The sequence below is a fragment of the Narcine bancroftii genome, chromosome 13 (genome assembly GCF_036971445.1).
Source record: "Narcine bancroftii isolate sNarBan1 chromosome 13, sNarBan1.hap1, whole genome shotgun sequence".
In the NCBI taxonomy this organism is placed as follows: domain Eukaryota; kingdom Metazoa; phylum Chordata; class Chondrichthyes; order Torpediniformes; family Narcinidae; genus Narcine; species Narcine bancroftii.
Genome location: NC_091481.1, coordinates 18,483,561 through 18,501,614, shown reverse-complemented (window position 1 = coordinate 18,501,614; position 18,054 = coordinate 18,483,561). Strand labels below are relative to the sequence as shown.

Genomic DNA, 18,054 nt, shown 5'->3' with positions numbered 1-18,054 from the left:
CACATAAACACTGTGGCAGTGTGCCTTGCAGCAAATGTCTGACTTCCTGACATCCCACAAGCTTTCTTCTATTTCCTAAACGCTTCTCTGAATGAGTTCAACTCCAAATCTTTCAAGAAGCTCAGCGTTATCTGGTAAAATAGTCACTTAATTGGCACCTCATCCACACCCTGATACAGGTTGCTTCTCTCTTATACGGCACTCTGTGGTCCAGCAACTTCCATGGCACATTTGAATCTGCCGCCGTTAGTACAAACTCCTTCTATAGACAGTGCTGGACTCGAACCCTGGTCCCGATCGCTGGTGCTATAAATGCGTTGCACTAACCACTAACCATGCTGCCCCACATTATTATTTCCTGTTTTAAGCTTTGTCCTACCTTTAAGTTTAAATAGGGGGTTCCCTTAGGGGTCAATTTCTGTTTTCTGTGGTCCAGCAATGGCAATGTTACTGGATTAAAGAGGTACAACCTGTAATAGTATTGATTCCATTCACCACTGGCAAATAATGGCTGCAATAAACACCTTCAACAAAGTTACTCACCAAGGGAGACTGAAAACATCTCCGAAGCTCATGACCTCTGTCATCAAGCAAGATAAGGGCTTTGGTCACAAGGGAATGACAACATGGCATGTTGCTCTCATCGTCGCGGGTAACCTTTAGCCAGAAAAAGTTAGTGCCAATAATTCGTCGTTCAAGTCCTGGTGCACTCTATCCATCAGACAGAGTGAGAACCTTCAGCAGAAGGTATGCAGTTCACCTTCTCAAGTGTAATCAGAAATAAGCACGAAAGACTGGCCTTTTCCACATTCTAATGTATGAACATTTTTAATTATCCTTTTTTATTCAAATGTCAATGTTTTTATTCCAAATGAATATGTATCTGCCAAGTCTCTCCCTCTCCTCTACATTCATCATTACAATGGACAGCCACGATTTTGCTTTCTGAACACTTCTGGTGTATTTTTATGGATTTTAGGCCACTGAACAATCACCATAAAATTTTCCTATCACATACCATTTTTTTAGATATAACCTATTTTTGTGATTTCCTGTCATATTTTAAGTCTACTTCAAGCATAAAAAATTTGTGAGGTGCAACATGTCATGGAAAAATAATTTTATGTACTCCCACTTGGGCCTCTTCCCTGCTGATCTTGGTGTAGTCAGTGGCGAACATGGAGAAAGGTTTCACTAAGAGATTGAGATCATGGTACCACCTCCTTCAAAAACACAATAGTATTTTTTTTAAACTGGCAATCTCAGACCTCCCTATTTATAATCCCAAGTCAACTTTTCTATGGAGATTCTGGCCACCTTACCGTTTCACAAAAACTTTTTTGACACATCTGCTTAAAGAAGCCCTGGGGCAATAGAGTGCACAAGGACTGAAACAGATAATGTAATCTTGGCATCACTTTCATTTTAATAAATTTAACCTTCCCACCAAAGTTATGGACAAGGTACCCCATCTACTTAGATCCTCCTCAGTTTTCTTTTTTTTAAATTTTTTTATTTTTCACACTATGAACCATACTGACCAAAATACATACAGACATTTTTCTCTTGAATATATACAGTGTCACTTTCTCCCCTTTTTCCCCCTCCCTTCCCTCCCTCCCTCACCCCCCCTCCCCATTTATTCAAAGTTCAATCTATATGATACATTAAACCCGTTAAACAATGTCGATCCTCCTCAGTTTTCCAGAGCAAAGGGAGATAATTGCATAGATCCTTATCCATGTTTATCCCCAAATATTTAACGCCCTCTTGCAGCCATTTAAATTGACCCCCTTGTTGGTATTGTCTGTAATCTTCCTTTGTCTAGGGCATAATTTCACTTGTCCAGATTTATCTTAAACCCAGAATTCTTGCCATAATTCTCCAGTGTGGTCCAAGGCTTGGCCAACAAACCCCCACCCCGCACCTGGGTCAGTCAAAAATACTAACACATCATCAGTGAATAAATTGATTTTATGTTCCTCCTAATCCACTTTCAACCCTTTATATCTGGGTCCCATCAAATCGCTTCTGCTTGCGGTTCAATAGCTAGTATAAACAACGCTGGGGACAGTGGGCAGCCCTGCCTACTGGTTCTGCCCAGCGAAAACACTGGAAATGTTTGCCCGTTCATAGAATTTTACTTTGGGGTTCATGTGAGACGTTCGTGTTTTATTCTGGCTTCTTAAATGGCAGCTAAAAGGACAATGCAGCAGGCTGTATATCTTCTCCTCCTGCAACTGCCAAGAGACAGCCCTTTTCTGAACATTGGAGTTTCAATTTATGTCAGGAAGTATCAGAATGGATATTGCTCAACAACAGATACCATTAGGTGTGATTAATCTCCACCATACCTCTTCAGTAAACTCACTCCATTAGTGCCACTGGCACAATTTCAGATGAAACTTAGATTGTTCAGTGGTGACAAAGCAACATTGAGTTCATAATCAAGCATATTGCCTCATGGACAAAGATGCATGATAGAGTATTTTTTCGCAAGCAGACCAGTTATACACCTCATAACCTGGTAAAACAATTAAGGCACTGTAATCCCTGTTCTCACTGTGACTTACTGCAGTGTGCATTAGCTCCATCAAAACTTGATTCCAAAATTCCAGCTACAAGCTTACACCTAATATGCATTTTCAAAAGCAACCATGTCACTGGGACTTTGACTCGCTGATCCACAGGCTGTTCCCAAGGACACACATAGTCAGACATCCAGAACTGCTGGAAGACCATCAACTCGGGGAAAGATGCCCTTTGATCTTCCCGAAACCTGTTGGTCTTTCAGCGCATGGAAATATTAGTGAGGGAATGTTTTCAACTGGTTTATTCCAGGCTGCAGGAGTACATACTGATGGACTAACTGAGGCTTGGCACAACCAATGGGAGGTTATTGTGGGGAAGGACCACAATCTAGACTCCTTCTCTTACTGAGCATTGAGGGGCTGAGACCAAGGAGAAGCCCCTCAAGTAACGGGGGGGGGAGAAGTAAAAACAGGGTGCTACAATGGTAGCATGCGGTGATACCGATGTGATACTGTTATGCCATTGGTACTGAATCTCTGGGTATGGCTGGTCCACCTCCTCCCTGTAACTCCTCCTCCTTGAATTCCCCAGTATAGGCGATTACATCTGAGTCATCTGAGTCCCTCCCTCAGTACAAATCCTGGAATCAGGCCAGCAACAGGAGCATGTATCAAGTCTTAAGGTAATAAAAGCCTGTAATCTAGTAACTCCAGTCTTTTAATGTTATTGATAGCGTATCATGGCAATAATGTAAATAGAAATGAATGTAACAGTGGGCAGCGACTTTGAACAGTTTTCCTTTTGTAAATAATTTATTCTGAATAATGTATATTTTTGGGGAAAATAACAGCACAACTCACAAAAGGTTTATTGATAGCACCTTAAGAAAAAAATCTCCATTTCTGCCCATCAGAACAAAAGGTCAGCAGAACCTTTCAGGTCACCCTCTGTCCACACTCGAGTCTGTTCTGTGTGTGTGAATCCATAAAGTCTGTGATGGACAAGAGTGTGGTTTTACCTTCAAGGCATAACGCAAGACAAAGGGTATGGTGAGCACTGTATTGCAGTCATTATACTGGTTGGCCCACCCCTGATACTGTAACCTCTCCCCCCCTCCAGAATTCCTAATAAAAAGGTGGTATTGCCCAATCCCCTCCCTCAGTACTGCCGTGGAATCAGGCCAACAGCAAGTAAGATATGACTGTAAGTTTATAGTGATTAAAGCCTGTTAATCGTGACTTCTGGTCTGTCGGATCTAATTGATAGCGCAACAAAGGGAACACATTTTATGGGGCAACTGGGAATGAGGATTGATTGCTGAACCTACTAGAGATGCCTACATCCAGTGAACAGCTAAAAAAAAAATGGCTGGTTATAGGAAAAAAATTTTGAGGATCTGTGGGCAATATATTCAATGCTGGACAAAGTATATTTTGGAATGTAGGCAATGCATTTACACTCCTATTTTGAGAGTCAATGCTATCTTACATTTTTAATCTGAAATTACAAATCAAGAAAAAATCAGCGTCCCCAAAATCTTCCACTAAAATTTCAGGGATCCAGATATATCAGAATTAGAATTTATTATCATGAACATGTCATGAAATTTGTTGCTTTGCGGCAGTGTCACGGAGCAAACATTCATGTAAACCACCTTACAAAATGCATTTTTAAAAATAGTGTTAAAAAAATGTCAAAGTCAGGCAATGTCTGTGGTTCATTGTTCATGCAGGAATCTGTCCTTGTGCTGCTGAGTGCTTGTCTTCGGGCAGAGTGGTAGCAGAGTGAAGAGGGCATGGCCTGGGTGGTAGGGGAACTTTGCAGGGAGAGGCTACTTTCTTAAGACACAGACTCTCGTAAGTGTCCTCGAAGGAGTGCAGACTGGTGTCCGCAATATCACAGGGCAAGTTAACAACCTGTGATAGTACAGATTCTATCACCAATGTGTATATGTACAGATGGTAGTGTAGGATGACTGTGATTGGCTGAGAGTGTAGCCACACCTACTGGCAAGTCTTAAAGGATTGCTCCTAGCCAGGCCAGGTCATTCTGGACTGGTCGACCTACTTGTGATATGCTCCAGTCTTTTAGTTAGTAAAAGCCTTGGTTTGGATCAACGTCTTTGGTTCTTTCGACGCGCACTACACAACCCCCTGGAGTTTTTTTTTTATCCTGAATGTGGAGGTGAGGAAAACTAAGGGAGAAATTTGTACCTGTGCTACTCCTGCACAATTTCAGTGGAAATGCATGATCCACCAACTCCCTACCCTTCCGCTCATACACTATCACCACCACATGTTGTCTTTGATCACCTTTTGTTAAACCAATTGTTCAACTGGATAAGCACAAAGAAAGCAGAAACCTCAGCAAGGCTAGATGATTTTGATGCCAGTGATTAAAGTTATTTTTACATTACAGCATTTTCTATCTGAGTGCGAAGAAAATTGAAAGGTAATACCAGATATTTCCAATCGTTGTTACAGAAAACCACAAATTACTTCCTGGTAGCAAGCTAACTTCCTTTCTACTGGGAAAATCCCTAAATATAGCTAATATAACAGATTTGCAAAAATGTGTGTGAAATTATTTAAATCCCACGCAGAGCTGACTAAGACATCAATGCAACTTTAAAGGTTTTCTTTGGTTCACTTTTCATTTAATCTGTAGATGATAATTCATGCTCATATACACTGTAAATTTTATAATAATTATGGACCATTCTCAGCCAAAGTTCACATACTCTGGCTGAGAATGTGAGCCATCTGATATTCGCATCCCTTCCCTAGGTTGTTGGCATTGTACAGTAAGTTGCTGAGGCCACAATTGGAATATTGCATGCAATTTTGGTCCCTTTCCACAAGAAAAGATATCGCAACAATAGAAGCAGGTGATACCTCTGTATGCTTTGCGAGAACTAAAAGTTTTTTGAAACATACACACTAAGGGAGGCTTGAGCGAAAGTTACATTTGGATTACACTAAAGGTATTACTGCACAGAATAAGGATTTTTTGGTCATTTCGTAAAATCCCAAATCAAGTCTTCTGCACAAACAACAGTAATCGAATTAACATCCTACTATGACCCTAGGTAGCTAACAGAATCACTGGTTTCTGTAATTTGTCGCATGTCCAAATATAGGTTCTCAGAGAGGAAAGTGTAATTCATTCTCTTTAGAACTTCTGAAACTCGTCTCTTGCGTGGATTAAACAGATTTGGAGCAACTCAATCATTCTGTATGGAAACCTGTCACGATCTGATCAATAGGGGTGGAAGTAAATGCGCTAAAAGAGAAAAACTCATTCATCAGCCAGGCACCAAAATAAATATTAACCAATGGTACAAAAATAACTTTTATTTCCTTGTTTGTATTCTACATATATTTGACACAAAATATTTGAGTTAAATAGTTATATATAGTTTTGTTCACACACATTATGGCTGAAATGATTTATTTTTAATCAAGAATGTAACAGTATAATTTTGAGGAGTGAAACCAATTAATGCTTCCACCTTTCTTAACTAAACTGGTTTCCCTTCAGAAATCTTTCATCATCCGACACTTGCTACATTTATACTCATGGTCACCTTCCAGTAAAACAGACATCAGGACATCTGGTAATCCAAAACATTTTTCCCCCCACACAGTTGAACCTTCATGCTCATTTCACATCATAAACTTCTTTGTTTAGCTCAAAGTGGGTGGTAAATCTTTCAAAAGCGAGAAATCCCTTTCACTTCCGCATCCATGCTGAAAAAAATAATTTAAAAACCTTCAGCAAAAATGTAAATAGCGTAATACAGATTGTGATCTGGAGTTTCAGCTAGAGTGAGCTGCTTGTTTCCCGCCTCCCCCCCCCCCCCACCCGCCCAATGCAGTACAAATCAGAACACCATTTCAAATGAAAATTAAGGTGCAGTATTGGCACAGATTCCAACATGCATCAGTTCAAAAACAAGGCATGTCCCCAGGGTGAATTCATCCATTCATCTTCACTGGAAATTTCTGATCACTTACAAATCTTTGAGGAGTACCAAAAATTCTGCTAGAGTTGGGTTCAATTTCAGTTGGCAAAGTTTGGGAAAGGTTTGCACATACTGTATTGTTCTTATTCTCAGCAAATTGGAACATCTTTATATGCTTTGAGTAATTTAACGTGGAATTACTAATATACTGGAACTAATCAACTTACAAGTGCATTAATCAAATTGTACAACTATATCGAAGTTTATTTTTTATTAAATCAAATTGTGGCATTTGTGTTGGTTCATTGAAAATCTCGTGTTTGCCGAAATGAAAATAAGGTTGAGTGGAAATATGGGAGTAAAAATACTTTTTTAAAATCAGACCCAATTTTGGTGAAGTTGCACCTGCCTGTGGGTTTTAATAACCACCTGGACAAATAAAAAAACAAGCCACAACAGTGCCAATGTGAGCAAACCAACTATTGAAAGTCTCTGTCCTTCAAATTACTGACAACGTTCAAAGAAGGGCTCCAGCCCGAAACATCTTCACCTTTGCTACACAAAGGCACTGTTTGACCTACTGAGTTTCACCAGGCATTTGTGTGTTTTTTCACTTAACCACAGTGTCGACAATGTTCAACTATCTGTTGCAGCATTGTAAATGTAATCATTTGTTTTCTTTAAATTAATCAAAAAATGATAATGCCTTGAGTGTATGAGGATTCCTTGGACCAGTTAGTCTGCATAAAAAAAATAAAATTGAGGTTCACAGCAAAAGTTGCATTTCCAAATATTCCTATTGGTCAAACACCCTTGATAATAGTTTGCATGCTAACTAATGTGAGACTTGAACAATGCCACCCTCACACATCTACTTCACAAACATCTTCAGGCATCAATGAATGACAAGAACAGTTTTATTTTAATGCTTCAGTTATTCATTATAAAAGATTTTCTACCTTGTGGAGAATTGGCTTGAATGCAGGAACACTTTCCGGTAAGGCTTCTGAGGTGCTGTACAAAGGTTTAGCAACATGAACAAAGAACTTGAGTGATGAATACACTTACATTTGTTTTTAAATGTGCACGCAAGACCATTCAGCTTTTATCACGCAAGCTGATGTTCAACTTGTAACCCTTCTGAACAGTTGAATCTATTAACTTTATGTTTACGTTGCTTTGGAGTAAGGTTTCCTACCCATAGCCTCAACCTCGCATTTGCCAAATCTCACCCTACAAAGATTAATAGGGGCCAGACTGATTAGACTTTCCATTCTATTCAAGCAAACCTAGAGCTGTGCTGTGACAAAGTGGTTTTACATTTCAAGTGTTTTATCAGGAAAATATTAGTCGTTTTCCAGGAACCCGTTCTGAAATGCACCATTATCAAACTATGCAAATTATTATTAATTTTCTTTTCATTGAATATGTACTTCCTTTCTTCGATCCCCACCCTTCCCCAACTCATTGAAAGTTATTATGAATAGACTCTTCAATTTGTGCCAAAGGTTGATACTAGACTGGTGGTTCATGGCATTGTTCCAATGACTTTTGCTCTAATTTCATTATTTGAGCACCAAAAACTACAATGTCATCTAAAGAGACCTAAATAGCTAAATTAGTCTCAATCGCTCTTTCTTGGTCTGTGAATGGTCTCAGAAAGGCAATTAAATTATTCTAAGACTTTATGAATAGAATAAGACAAAAGTTCCATATTGCCAATTTTCAGTCATTGATAAGTGCTAAAATACCCTTATTGCATGCAAACAATCAAATAAATTGACAAGTTAGTAAGGGAACAAGTGTCTTCTGAAGTAGGGTAATACCAAAGGTCAATGATGCAGAGTTGGTTTCTTGGTATGTCAATCAGCAAAATATATTCCAATGTATAACTAGAAAAGGTCGAGTCCATTGAGGGCCTGATCTTATTACCGGAGAGGTTAAACATTCTGAAGTCGGGCAATTTGCTAACTTTGGATGATCCCCCATCAGGCAACACCAAGGCTTGCCTTACCAAAATGAATGGAATTATTCTTGTCAAGGTCATAGATTCATACTCGCCCCTACATGTTGCAGCCTTGGGTGGAAACTGTCAGCTGCACATTTCAGCCCGATGCCCTGAAAGCTCCATGGGCTCTTATGTCACCAATGGGGTCTCTGGTAGATTTTAAAGGCAACTAGGCCTGCTCGATCATTAACCCAGTACTGCTACCACTGGCATTTTACCTCAGCTGTTCCCTCTACTCCACCAGGTCATCACAAGCCCCTCGATTTCTATGCCGCAACTAAGCTGATAAAAGGTCAAAATCTTCTGCAGAAAACAGGGTAAAATTAGCACTCTGAACACAACCCAAAAGCAAGATGCCTGTCCCTGCTTATTGTGAGGACCTGTTCAGAAGGAAACAAGTAACCAAACTCCAAAAAACACTGCCAGATGATCGTAGACTCCAGGCTCAATTTAAATGTCTGAGAGGGAGGCAAATACTGAATTGTACAGCAAGGATATTAGGGACCTTTGGGTTTCAAGTGTGGAAGAATGGTGTCGCCATTTTAGTGGCTTGTCTGTGAATTCCAATAGAAACCTTAAAATGATAAACAAACAAAAATGTATTGCCATGGAAACTGGAGACCTCAGGAAGAATAAACCGGAGATAAATTATATCTGCTATTTATCTCCAAAATACTTTGATCTATGCAAAATGTGCCAGTTTGTAGATGAAGTATGTATTACAGCTATAGGCATTGACACTTGTATTCATTTTTCACCTGTGAATAGTATGTATCCAGTTATGATCACCAGGGTCACCATAATCAACAAAATTGCAGTGATTGCCATCGGCCAGAGAAATTGTGGAGAAGCCCTGGTGAAGTTTTCTTCTATAATAGAAAAGAATTCAATTTTAGGTCACGTGTACAAATATGTATGAAACATACAGGAGGACATATTGCGGCAAACTCCATTTACCTTTTGTACATCCCTAATACTGTCCTGACTTGTGAATACCCTGTGCATATGAATGAGCATTTGGGCCACTAGAAGGATAGATTTGTCGATTGCTGCAGGGATGTAGGCATTTGGTGTGGACAGGAACAGGGCATTTGGTGTGGACGGGAACAGGGCATTTCTGCATTTCCCCACCACATGGTAGCACTGAGCAGACTCATTTGCTCTCTCACCAAGTCAATGGAGCCAGCTCAGGGGCTGCTCTCCCCACTCACTCTGCAATCACAGCTCTCTCTGCAATCTTGTTCATTTCCAACTGACCGACAATTTCTGGACTGCCTTCCCTCCCTATCCATCTATTTCCTCCTACCTTTGGCACTATGCTCGGCCCCCTGCCCCTCTCCCCACCCCCCCACCATTCTGTTTGGGCACCTGCCGACATTTTGTTCATACCTTGATGAAGGACTCAAGCCCAGAGTGTTGGTTATATACATCTGCTACATAAACGGTTCTCAGAAATGGAACCCTGTCACAGCCTGGTGACATCCTGTGCAGAGTTACCAATAGAGTAGGGGCAGGTGGATCCCATTGCAATTTCCTCCATTTTCCCCACTTACCAGGACCAGCCTTGACAAAGGTGGTAATGGGGCCTGTGCAGGAGACGATGAAAATTTTCCTCTCCTCGTGCATTCAATTTTTAAAAATATTTGGATCTCTACCATGACCTACATAAGTCTCGTTACTTGTCACAACCTATGCTCGTGCTGCTTTCTGCCACAGCCCACATTAGTCTTCTTTGCCGCAACCTAACACGTTTTGTTATCTAAGATGATCTACATAGATTTCACAAGAGCAGAATAGGAGGAGTAACCTTATGGCCCATTGAGCCTTCTCTGTCCTTCAATAATCAATTTATTAGACTTCAGCTCCACTTAACCACCATTGCCTTTATTTCCTTTATTCTTCAATAATCTCTCATCTGTGTCTTAAAAGCACTCATTGAGTCAGTCTCTACTGCTTCGAAAGTCAGAGAATTCCACACATAACAATATTTTCTGGGAGTTCCTCCTTATCTCTGAATGAAATCTCCTCCCCTGAATCTCCCCTAGTTCTATTGCAAACCACAGCTCACGAACCACATGCGGCTCTTCAACGTATAATGTGCAGTTCTCAGAAATATGCTGGCTGAGACAGGAATTGTACAAGCCGGTGCTCACAATAGTAGTGTTAGCGGCCGTGGCTTGTAAAGGAAAATATTTGGGATATATACCTTATCTACACATGTAAAAGTCAATACAAGGTAAAGTCAATCCCCCATTTTTGGCCCCGGACTCCTGCCCATCTGAGCTCCTAATGTCCCAAAAACCGACCTTCTCCCAAGCTCCCGACACCCTGAACGACAGGTACAGTATAATTCTGATTATCCAAAATCAGATTCTCTGAAATCCTCAGTTATCCGAATATTTTTTTAAAACTTTAGATGAACAAGGATATCCGAAACAAATCCGAAATTCTAATTTTTAAGAAAATTTTTTGGAGCCGAACTGACCAGCGACATAGGGTTCCTGGGGGTGGCAGCAGCAGACCTCGGGCTCCCAACGGGGACCTTATGCTCCTGGGCAGTAACAGGACCCTCAGGCACGAGCAGAGCTTCAATGGGGAAATGTCGGTGATTGGCGGTGGCCAGTATTTTTTTTTTTGGTGAGAATTAAACATTTTAAGCATTTTTAAGGCAATTTTAAACAAAAAGCCTTCCCTTGTTTGTTGTTGTTTTACAAGTGATTTGCTGTTTTTGAAAATGGCCAGATCTCCCAAAAAAACCATTTATCCGAAATGGGCCCAATCCTGACCATTTCGGATCATCGGAGTTGTACTGTACTTACAAGTCAAAAGTATACATGCAATTGTCAACCCCCTAAATTTCACCCTAAAAATTGGTTCACAAAATTCAACTATTATACGTATTTACAACATGTGCACTTTTTGATAATTGAAACAAATGCAACAATATTGAATTTAAGCCCTTAACTCTCGCTTATGTGCCAACCAAATCTCAATGCACGAACTCACCGCGCATGCGCCAACCGAAGACTCTCGCATGTGCACAGAAACCAAGATGGCTAAGCCCAGCCTAACAAGGTAAATACGCACATTTTGGCTCTTAGATGCCCTGTATCCATTATCGTTTATCAAATACAACATAATCTGTGTAAATTTTATATTTTTTTAAACTTTTCGGTCGTATGCGTGGATGGACATAGGTTGCAAGTCGGGGATTACCCATATGTCATATTTTTTTCATGTCTTGAGGCTCTCAAACATCGAAAGTTTATTGTACATGGCTCTTCTGTTAAGCACGTTTGGTCACCCCTGTTAGTCTCACGTGCAAGTCGAAAGAATCCCATCTATACCTTTTGTAATTTTATATGTTTCTGTAAGATCCCCACATCCTTCTAAACTCCAATGACTACAGTCCCACGTTACTGATTGAAGGATAATCAATCTGATGAACCTCCTCTGAATCATTTCAAGGCCAGCCTATCCTTTCTCAAGTAAAGAGACCAAAACTGCACATATTAACCACCAGAAGTAGGCGTTCAGTCACATACCGCAACATACTTTGATCTATTCTCTACCATGACCTACATTGGTGCCGTGCCTGCCTTCTTCATAGATTTTTTGCCTAGTTAAAAGTCTTTTGTAGTTTTGGTTTTGCGAAGTCCTGGTTCCGTGTCCTCAATATGTCTGTGGGAGGGCAACCTACTCATTAGCTAATGATCCTTATCCAAGAAGACTTGCCATGGTTTTGATGAGGTCAGAAGCACCAAATTTGACTTCACCCCATTGGCTGAAATGCAAATTTAGTCAATGTATCACATCACTAGAGTTAATAAGGTGAGGATGAAGATTCCTAATGTTGGTTATTATTCCATTCTAACACTAAAGAGATTTATTATGATTATTATTAATAAGGGTTCAGATTACAGGAAGTATGAATATTGTTATAAATATCATTAAGAGTTATTATTGTTTCCAAGTTATTTCAATCATATTTCTTCACTGGTAACCAATTTCGCTCTTTTGAAATAAAAAGCCGCCTACTTACTGCATATCATGTCACAGATCTGTATCCGAACTGAATATTCTATATCTGTCCGCCATCCCTGCCATGAAAAAAATCATTCAGATTTGCATAATCAATGATTAAATCATTATTACTTTTCAATAAAGTTAGGGCAACCTGATTTACGCACAGCTCTGGTTGAAGAACAGTTACACAGGGAGACCATTTACACACAGAAGAGCTTATCTGGTAGAGATACACTCCATTCTCACTGGGTGATCATCCAATTCCTTCAGTAAGGCCACAGTGGAACCCATCTCCACCATACAGTCTGCCTCGAGTTGTTTCCTCGTCATCCCAGCAGCAGCAACAATCTCCCACTATCCATACCCCATTTTATATTATTTTATCAGCTCTCCCCTCCAAGGGAAACCATCCCAGACTCTCCAATCTCTCTTCAAAACTGTAATCTCTTATCCAAGGAAATATTCTTGTCAATCTCTTCACCCTCCTGAGTTCCCCCCAAAGTCCATGAGGCAGCTTGAATTGTATGCAATACTCTGGCTGAAATGCACCAGCTTTCATACCTCTATTCTCTATTGATAAAGCCTAGAACTGTGTCGTGAAACATGAAAGTCTTCAGACGCAGTGATTGTAGTAAAAACACAAATGCTGGAGGAACTCAATAACGTCCATTGGAATTAAAGATATATTACCAATGTTTCGGGCATGACCCCTTCTTTAAGTTATAGGTAAAAAGCAGGCAGGTGTCTGTATAAAAGAAAGGGCAGGGGGAAAGAGTACAGACCAATGGACAAAAGTGTTAATTGGATATGGAGAAGAGCCTAGGAGAGAGGAAGGATGAGAATTGATAGGAGGTGTTGGATGGGGCGGGGAGGGGGTGGTAGGCTCTGTGAATGCAAAGGATGCAGAGTGAACAGGGAAGAGAGAGAGAGACAGAGATACAGGAAAGGAGACATAGGGATAGTTGGGGGAGGAGGGCAGGGGCTAATGGAACTGGAGAAGACGATGTTAATGCCATCTGGTTGGAGGGTGTACAGACAGAAAATGAAGGATAGTTCCACCAATTTGCAGGTGGTCTCATTCTGGCAGTTCATGTGATCATGGCCAGACATGTCAGCAAATGAATGGAGTGGGGAATTGAAGTGGGTGGGCCCCTGGGAGATCCCAGCTCTTGCAGCAGACAGAGCTGAGGTGCTCAACGAAGCGATTTCCCAGTCTGGGCCCAGTCAGGAGACCACAATGAGAGCACTGGATGCAGTAGATGACCCCTTTAGATTTACAAGTGAAGTGTTGCTTGACCTGGAAGGACTAGGGCCCTAAATGGTGGTGAGGGAGGAGGAGTGGGCATAAGTGGAGCATGTCCTGTGGTCACAGGGGTAGTTGCCATGGGGGTGATTGGTGAGAAGGAGTGAATGGGGGAGTCATGGAGGAAACGGTAAGATGTGTCTGGTGGTGGAGTCATGTGGTAGGAAACAGTGGAGGTTGATATTTTGGATGCGGAGACTGGTAGGGTAGTAGGAGAGAACAAGGGGGATCCTGTCCTTGTTGCACGTTGGAGCAGAGGGGGCCAGAGTAATGGAGGATATGTGAGTGAGGGCCGAGTTGATGGTGGAAGAGGGGAAGCTATTTTGTTTGAAGAAGGAGAACATCTCTGATGATCTGGCATGGAAGACCTTGTCCTGGGAGCAGATGCGACAGAGATGGAAGAATTGAGAGGAAGGAATGGAATCCTTACATGGTACAGGTTGTGAAAAGGGGTAGTCCAGATACCTGTGGGAGTAGATGTATTTGTAGAACATACCTGTCAAGAGTTTGTCTCCAGAGATGGAAACAGAGAGATCAAGAAAGGGGACAGAGTTGCTGATCTGGGTGGAAGTTGGCGGCATAGTGGATAAAGTTGACGAGCTCATCAGACATGCAAGTTGACGAGCTCATCAGGCATGCATGAGGCAGCACTAAAGTAGTCGTCAATGAAGCGGAGGAAGAGTTGAGGGGGGTAACCTGTGTTGGCTTGTAGCATGAATTGCTCTACAAAGTCAACAAAAAGGCAGTCATAGCTGGGCCCATGTGGGTACCCATGGCGACGGGATACCCCTTTGACTTGGCAAAAGTCAGATGAGTCAAAGGATATGTTTTTGAGGGTGAGGACATGTTCTGCTAGCCGGAGGACGTTGAGGGTGGAGAGGTACCAGTTGGGTCTATTGTCGAGAAAGAAACAAAGGTCTTTGAGGCCTTCAGTGCGGGGGATGCAGGTATATAGTGATGGGATGTCTACGGTAAAGATGAGGCAATTGACTTCAGGGAACTGGAAGTTGTTAAAGTGAAGGAGAGCATGTGAAGCTCTGTCTTTCTCTCTTCCCTTTTCTCTCTGTCTCCTTTACACCAGCTCTGAATTCATAGAACCAAACTCTCCTCCTTCCCCCAATCAATCTTCTCTCCTGGCCTCTTCTCCATATCCAATTAACATCTTTTGTCCATCAGTCTGTATTCCTGCCATTGCCATTTCTTTTATTCAGATGCCTGTATGCTTTTTAACTCATACCTTGAAGAGCTCGGGCCTGAAACATTAGCAATATATCTTTACCTCGGCTGGATGCTGTAAAGCCTACTGTGTTCCTCAAACGTTTTTATGTTTTTACCCAGAACCACATTAACTTGCCCAGTCACTTTCAATTCACCCTTACCCGAGGTCACTATACTCCCGAAAATAAACAAAATACTTGTTTTTCCTGCTCTGGATTCCAACCTCACAATCCCCCCCTCCCCGATGCCTGTGTGGAAAAGGTCATATTGTACAAAGAGGAAGAAACGTGAGACTAATCTGCCACACCCCCTGACTTATCTTAGGCATGACTAAGGGATCAAAAAATCACAATTATTTCCAGTACTTGACTGGACCAAGAATTAGAGGAAAAATAAACTGATGCAGGTTTGCCTCAAGAAAGAATTTACGTACCTGCACACAAATGTCACTGTCACATTGTTCAGAAGGAAAGTTGAAAACTGCAGAATACACACCCATCTGGAATGAAACAAGGTGTATTACTATTTGATCCAAAAATTAAAACATAAAATAAATGAGTACATCTTAAGCTATTTCAATTCTTCTTATTTGCCAATATACACCCAATAACAAGAGAGCAATATGCAGTGGCCTTGAGATTCTAATGAGCCCAGGGGTGCTGTTGCTATCGATCTCCATTATGTCTGAGGCCCAGGCATTTTAAAAGGTGCTGCCCAGGAGAGAAATCAGGGAGTGGAGGGCTGGCAGAATGCACCTGTTTAGGTGCTTGGCAAAGGGGCTGGTGATCAACTCGGTGGTTGAGGGAAGAGGGCGGGGGAGGTATTGTAAATCGAGGCCTTCGTCAGGCGCCAAGAGTCTAAGCCTCAGGATGGGGTGAGAGGGTCAGTTTGTAATGGGTTGGAGGAATTGTTATGGAAGGTGGTGATGAGGTGCCAAAAAGGTTGAACTATGCAGTTAACTTCGATGGAATATTCATCCACCACTGCACTGAGAAGGCCTAACTATCCAAGGATAATGCGGTCTAATTTCTAGTGCAGTGCTCCAGCAAAAATGAATGACACAACTTGCTGCAAGTCTGATGCTGAAATCACGTCAGCCGCACCAGCACTCGGTAAGCTGGGGAGGACATAGATATGTTTCCAAAGGGACATAAAGCTGACCAAAAAAGCAGGGATGCAGTGCTGCCAGAGCTCACCGGACTGCTGCTCTGGCACCTCAGGGAGCAGCTCTGGCACCTCCTTCTTGCTGTTTTTGGTGACCTCTGGCACCTAAAAAAAAATGAGCACTGCAATCCCTGCAGAAATGGTCCTTGGCAAAAGTCATTTTGCGTCAGCCGTTATCATTTGCGAGGTATTGAAATAAAGTAGAATATGATTTTTAGGCAGCTTTCTTTTCCTTGAAAGTATTAAATACATTTAGATTGTTATAAGCTTCCTATTCTGTGACACAATTCTATTGACTAGTAGATTACATTTCTATCCTCCCACAGGCAGAGCAGAAGTCATTCAGTCACTGAAGCGTGATCCTCCATTCAAATGGCATCATGTCTGATCTGTGACACATGTTTTACTTCAAATTCTTGAGTACCTCTGTAGAACAAAATTCCCAACTGTAATATTAACTTGTGACCAAGCATGAGGAGCGGCGAGAAGACTACAAACTCCAACCAGCCTCTCCGTAGAAAAGTATTTCTAATGTCAGTGCTGAGGTGTTTTTAATACCAAACTCCCCAACCAAGAGAAACCGTTTAACTCCACCGTAATTTCTTAAATTCCATTTGTCAAATTCTGTTCCTTTGCTTAATCTATCAAATTCCTTTCTCATCTCTATAGACTATGTGATATGCTGTCAAATCATTCACACATCTGAGGAGACATTGTGCCAATCTATTATCCAAACTCTGATTCCTAACATTTCTAATTTGCTTGTCCACTTTTTATGCTACAAAAAAAAATTAAGAACAGATTTGCCACTAATAGGAGTTGGTCTGACTCACAAGCCTGCCCTGCCACCGAACATTGTCATGGTTGATCTGTCCCAGTCCTTATTTCCTCCTTTGTACCAGTTCATCAAGACCCCAAAAAGTAACCATCTTATGCTTGAAATATCTCCAAAGGTTTAGCCTTGACAACCCCTCTGTGGTACAGAATTCCAGAGATTCATTGCCTTCTGCAAGAAGAACCTCCTATGTACCTGCTTTAAATGACTAACCCTTCCTTGTAACCATGTCCCTTTGTTCGAGAGTCTCTCACTAGTACAAACATTTCGGCATCTAATCTGTAATTATGCCTCCTTAAGGTCTTTAAACCTTAACTTTTTCTGAAGTTTACAATTAGATGCGATTTAAAGTTTTTCAAGATATTCCATCTACTACACTTAGAGACATTACAGGTCAACGTCAACTCACTGTTCTTGCAGTAATGATCAGCTCCTTTATTGGTTCACACTTGTTGGGTCCAGTTCTATTGCAAAGAGCCGTCTTGAATTCTGCCTTGCCTTGAGTCACAAAAGTCAGCTGCAGGTTGTCCAGTTGCCCAGCAGTACTCATGTTCCACGCTGTAAATAACCAGTTATTAATGAGTTACGATTGTGCGAGAGTGATTATGAAAATTATATACATGGATTTGAGCCAAACTTCACCTCATATGTGACCAAAACAAATCATGCATTGTTAGTTAACTAGGTAATCCTTCTTTTCTGGCTACAGTCTCTTGAGTCTCTACTTTGTGGTGGACATTGAGAAGGTGGGATAGCATAAATAAGCCAAGGGCAAAAGATTGCTCTCATTGAAGTCAAGGTAAATAAAAACCTGGGGAGAAGCTGAAAATTCATTGGCACCCAATTACGCTCTCACGCCTGGCTGAGTTAAGCCTCATTTGCATACACTTTAAACGGAACAGATTTTCTCATGCATGACACGGTGTGGATGCAATGGATTGAATGATACCATTCTGCATGGTAATGCTTCAGTAAACCAGTGGTTCTCAGCCTTCCCCCCCCCC

The 18,054-nt window shown here is 41.3% G+C and overlaps 1 protein-coding gene and 1 long non-coding RNA gene across 3 annotated transcripts in view; one reads left to right on the top strand and one right to left on the bottom strand.

The window, feature by feature from the left end:
• Positions 1-3,208, top strand: part of LOC138748626 (uncharacterized) — a 78,706-nt gene extending 75,498 nt beyond the window's left edge. The window contains exon 4 of one of the 2 annotated variants that reach the window (XR_011348191.1): positions 3,129-3,208. This is a non-coding gene — a long non-coding RNA (uncharacterized lncRNA). Of the gene's footprint in view, positions 1-3,123 lie in introns of both variants that reach the window. The other variant, XR_011348190.1, reaches the window with a different exon arrangement.
• Positions 3,209-5,870: 2,662 nt separating this feature from the next.
• Positions 5,871-18,054, bottom strand: part of LOC138748914 (interleukin-17 receptor E-like protein) — a 34,366-nt gene continuing 22,182 nt past the window's right edge. The window contains exons 13-18 of the mRNA XM_069909836.1: positions 17,460-17,608; positions 15,485-15,550; positions 12,547-12,604; positions 9,263-9,373; positions 7,456-7,510; positions 5,871-6,281 (exon numbers count right to left, since the gene is read on the bottom strand). Of these exons, the coding sequence (XP_069765937.1) occupies positions 6,245-6,281; positions 7,456-7,510; positions 9,263-9,373; positions 12,547-12,604; positions 15,485-15,550; positions 17,460-17,608 (476 nt within the window). The 3' untranslated portion in view covers positions 5,871-6,244. The remainder of the gene's footprint in view (positions 6,282-7,455; positions 7,511-9,262; positions 9,374-12,546; positions 12,605-15,484; positions 15,551-17,459; positions 17,609-18,054) is intronic.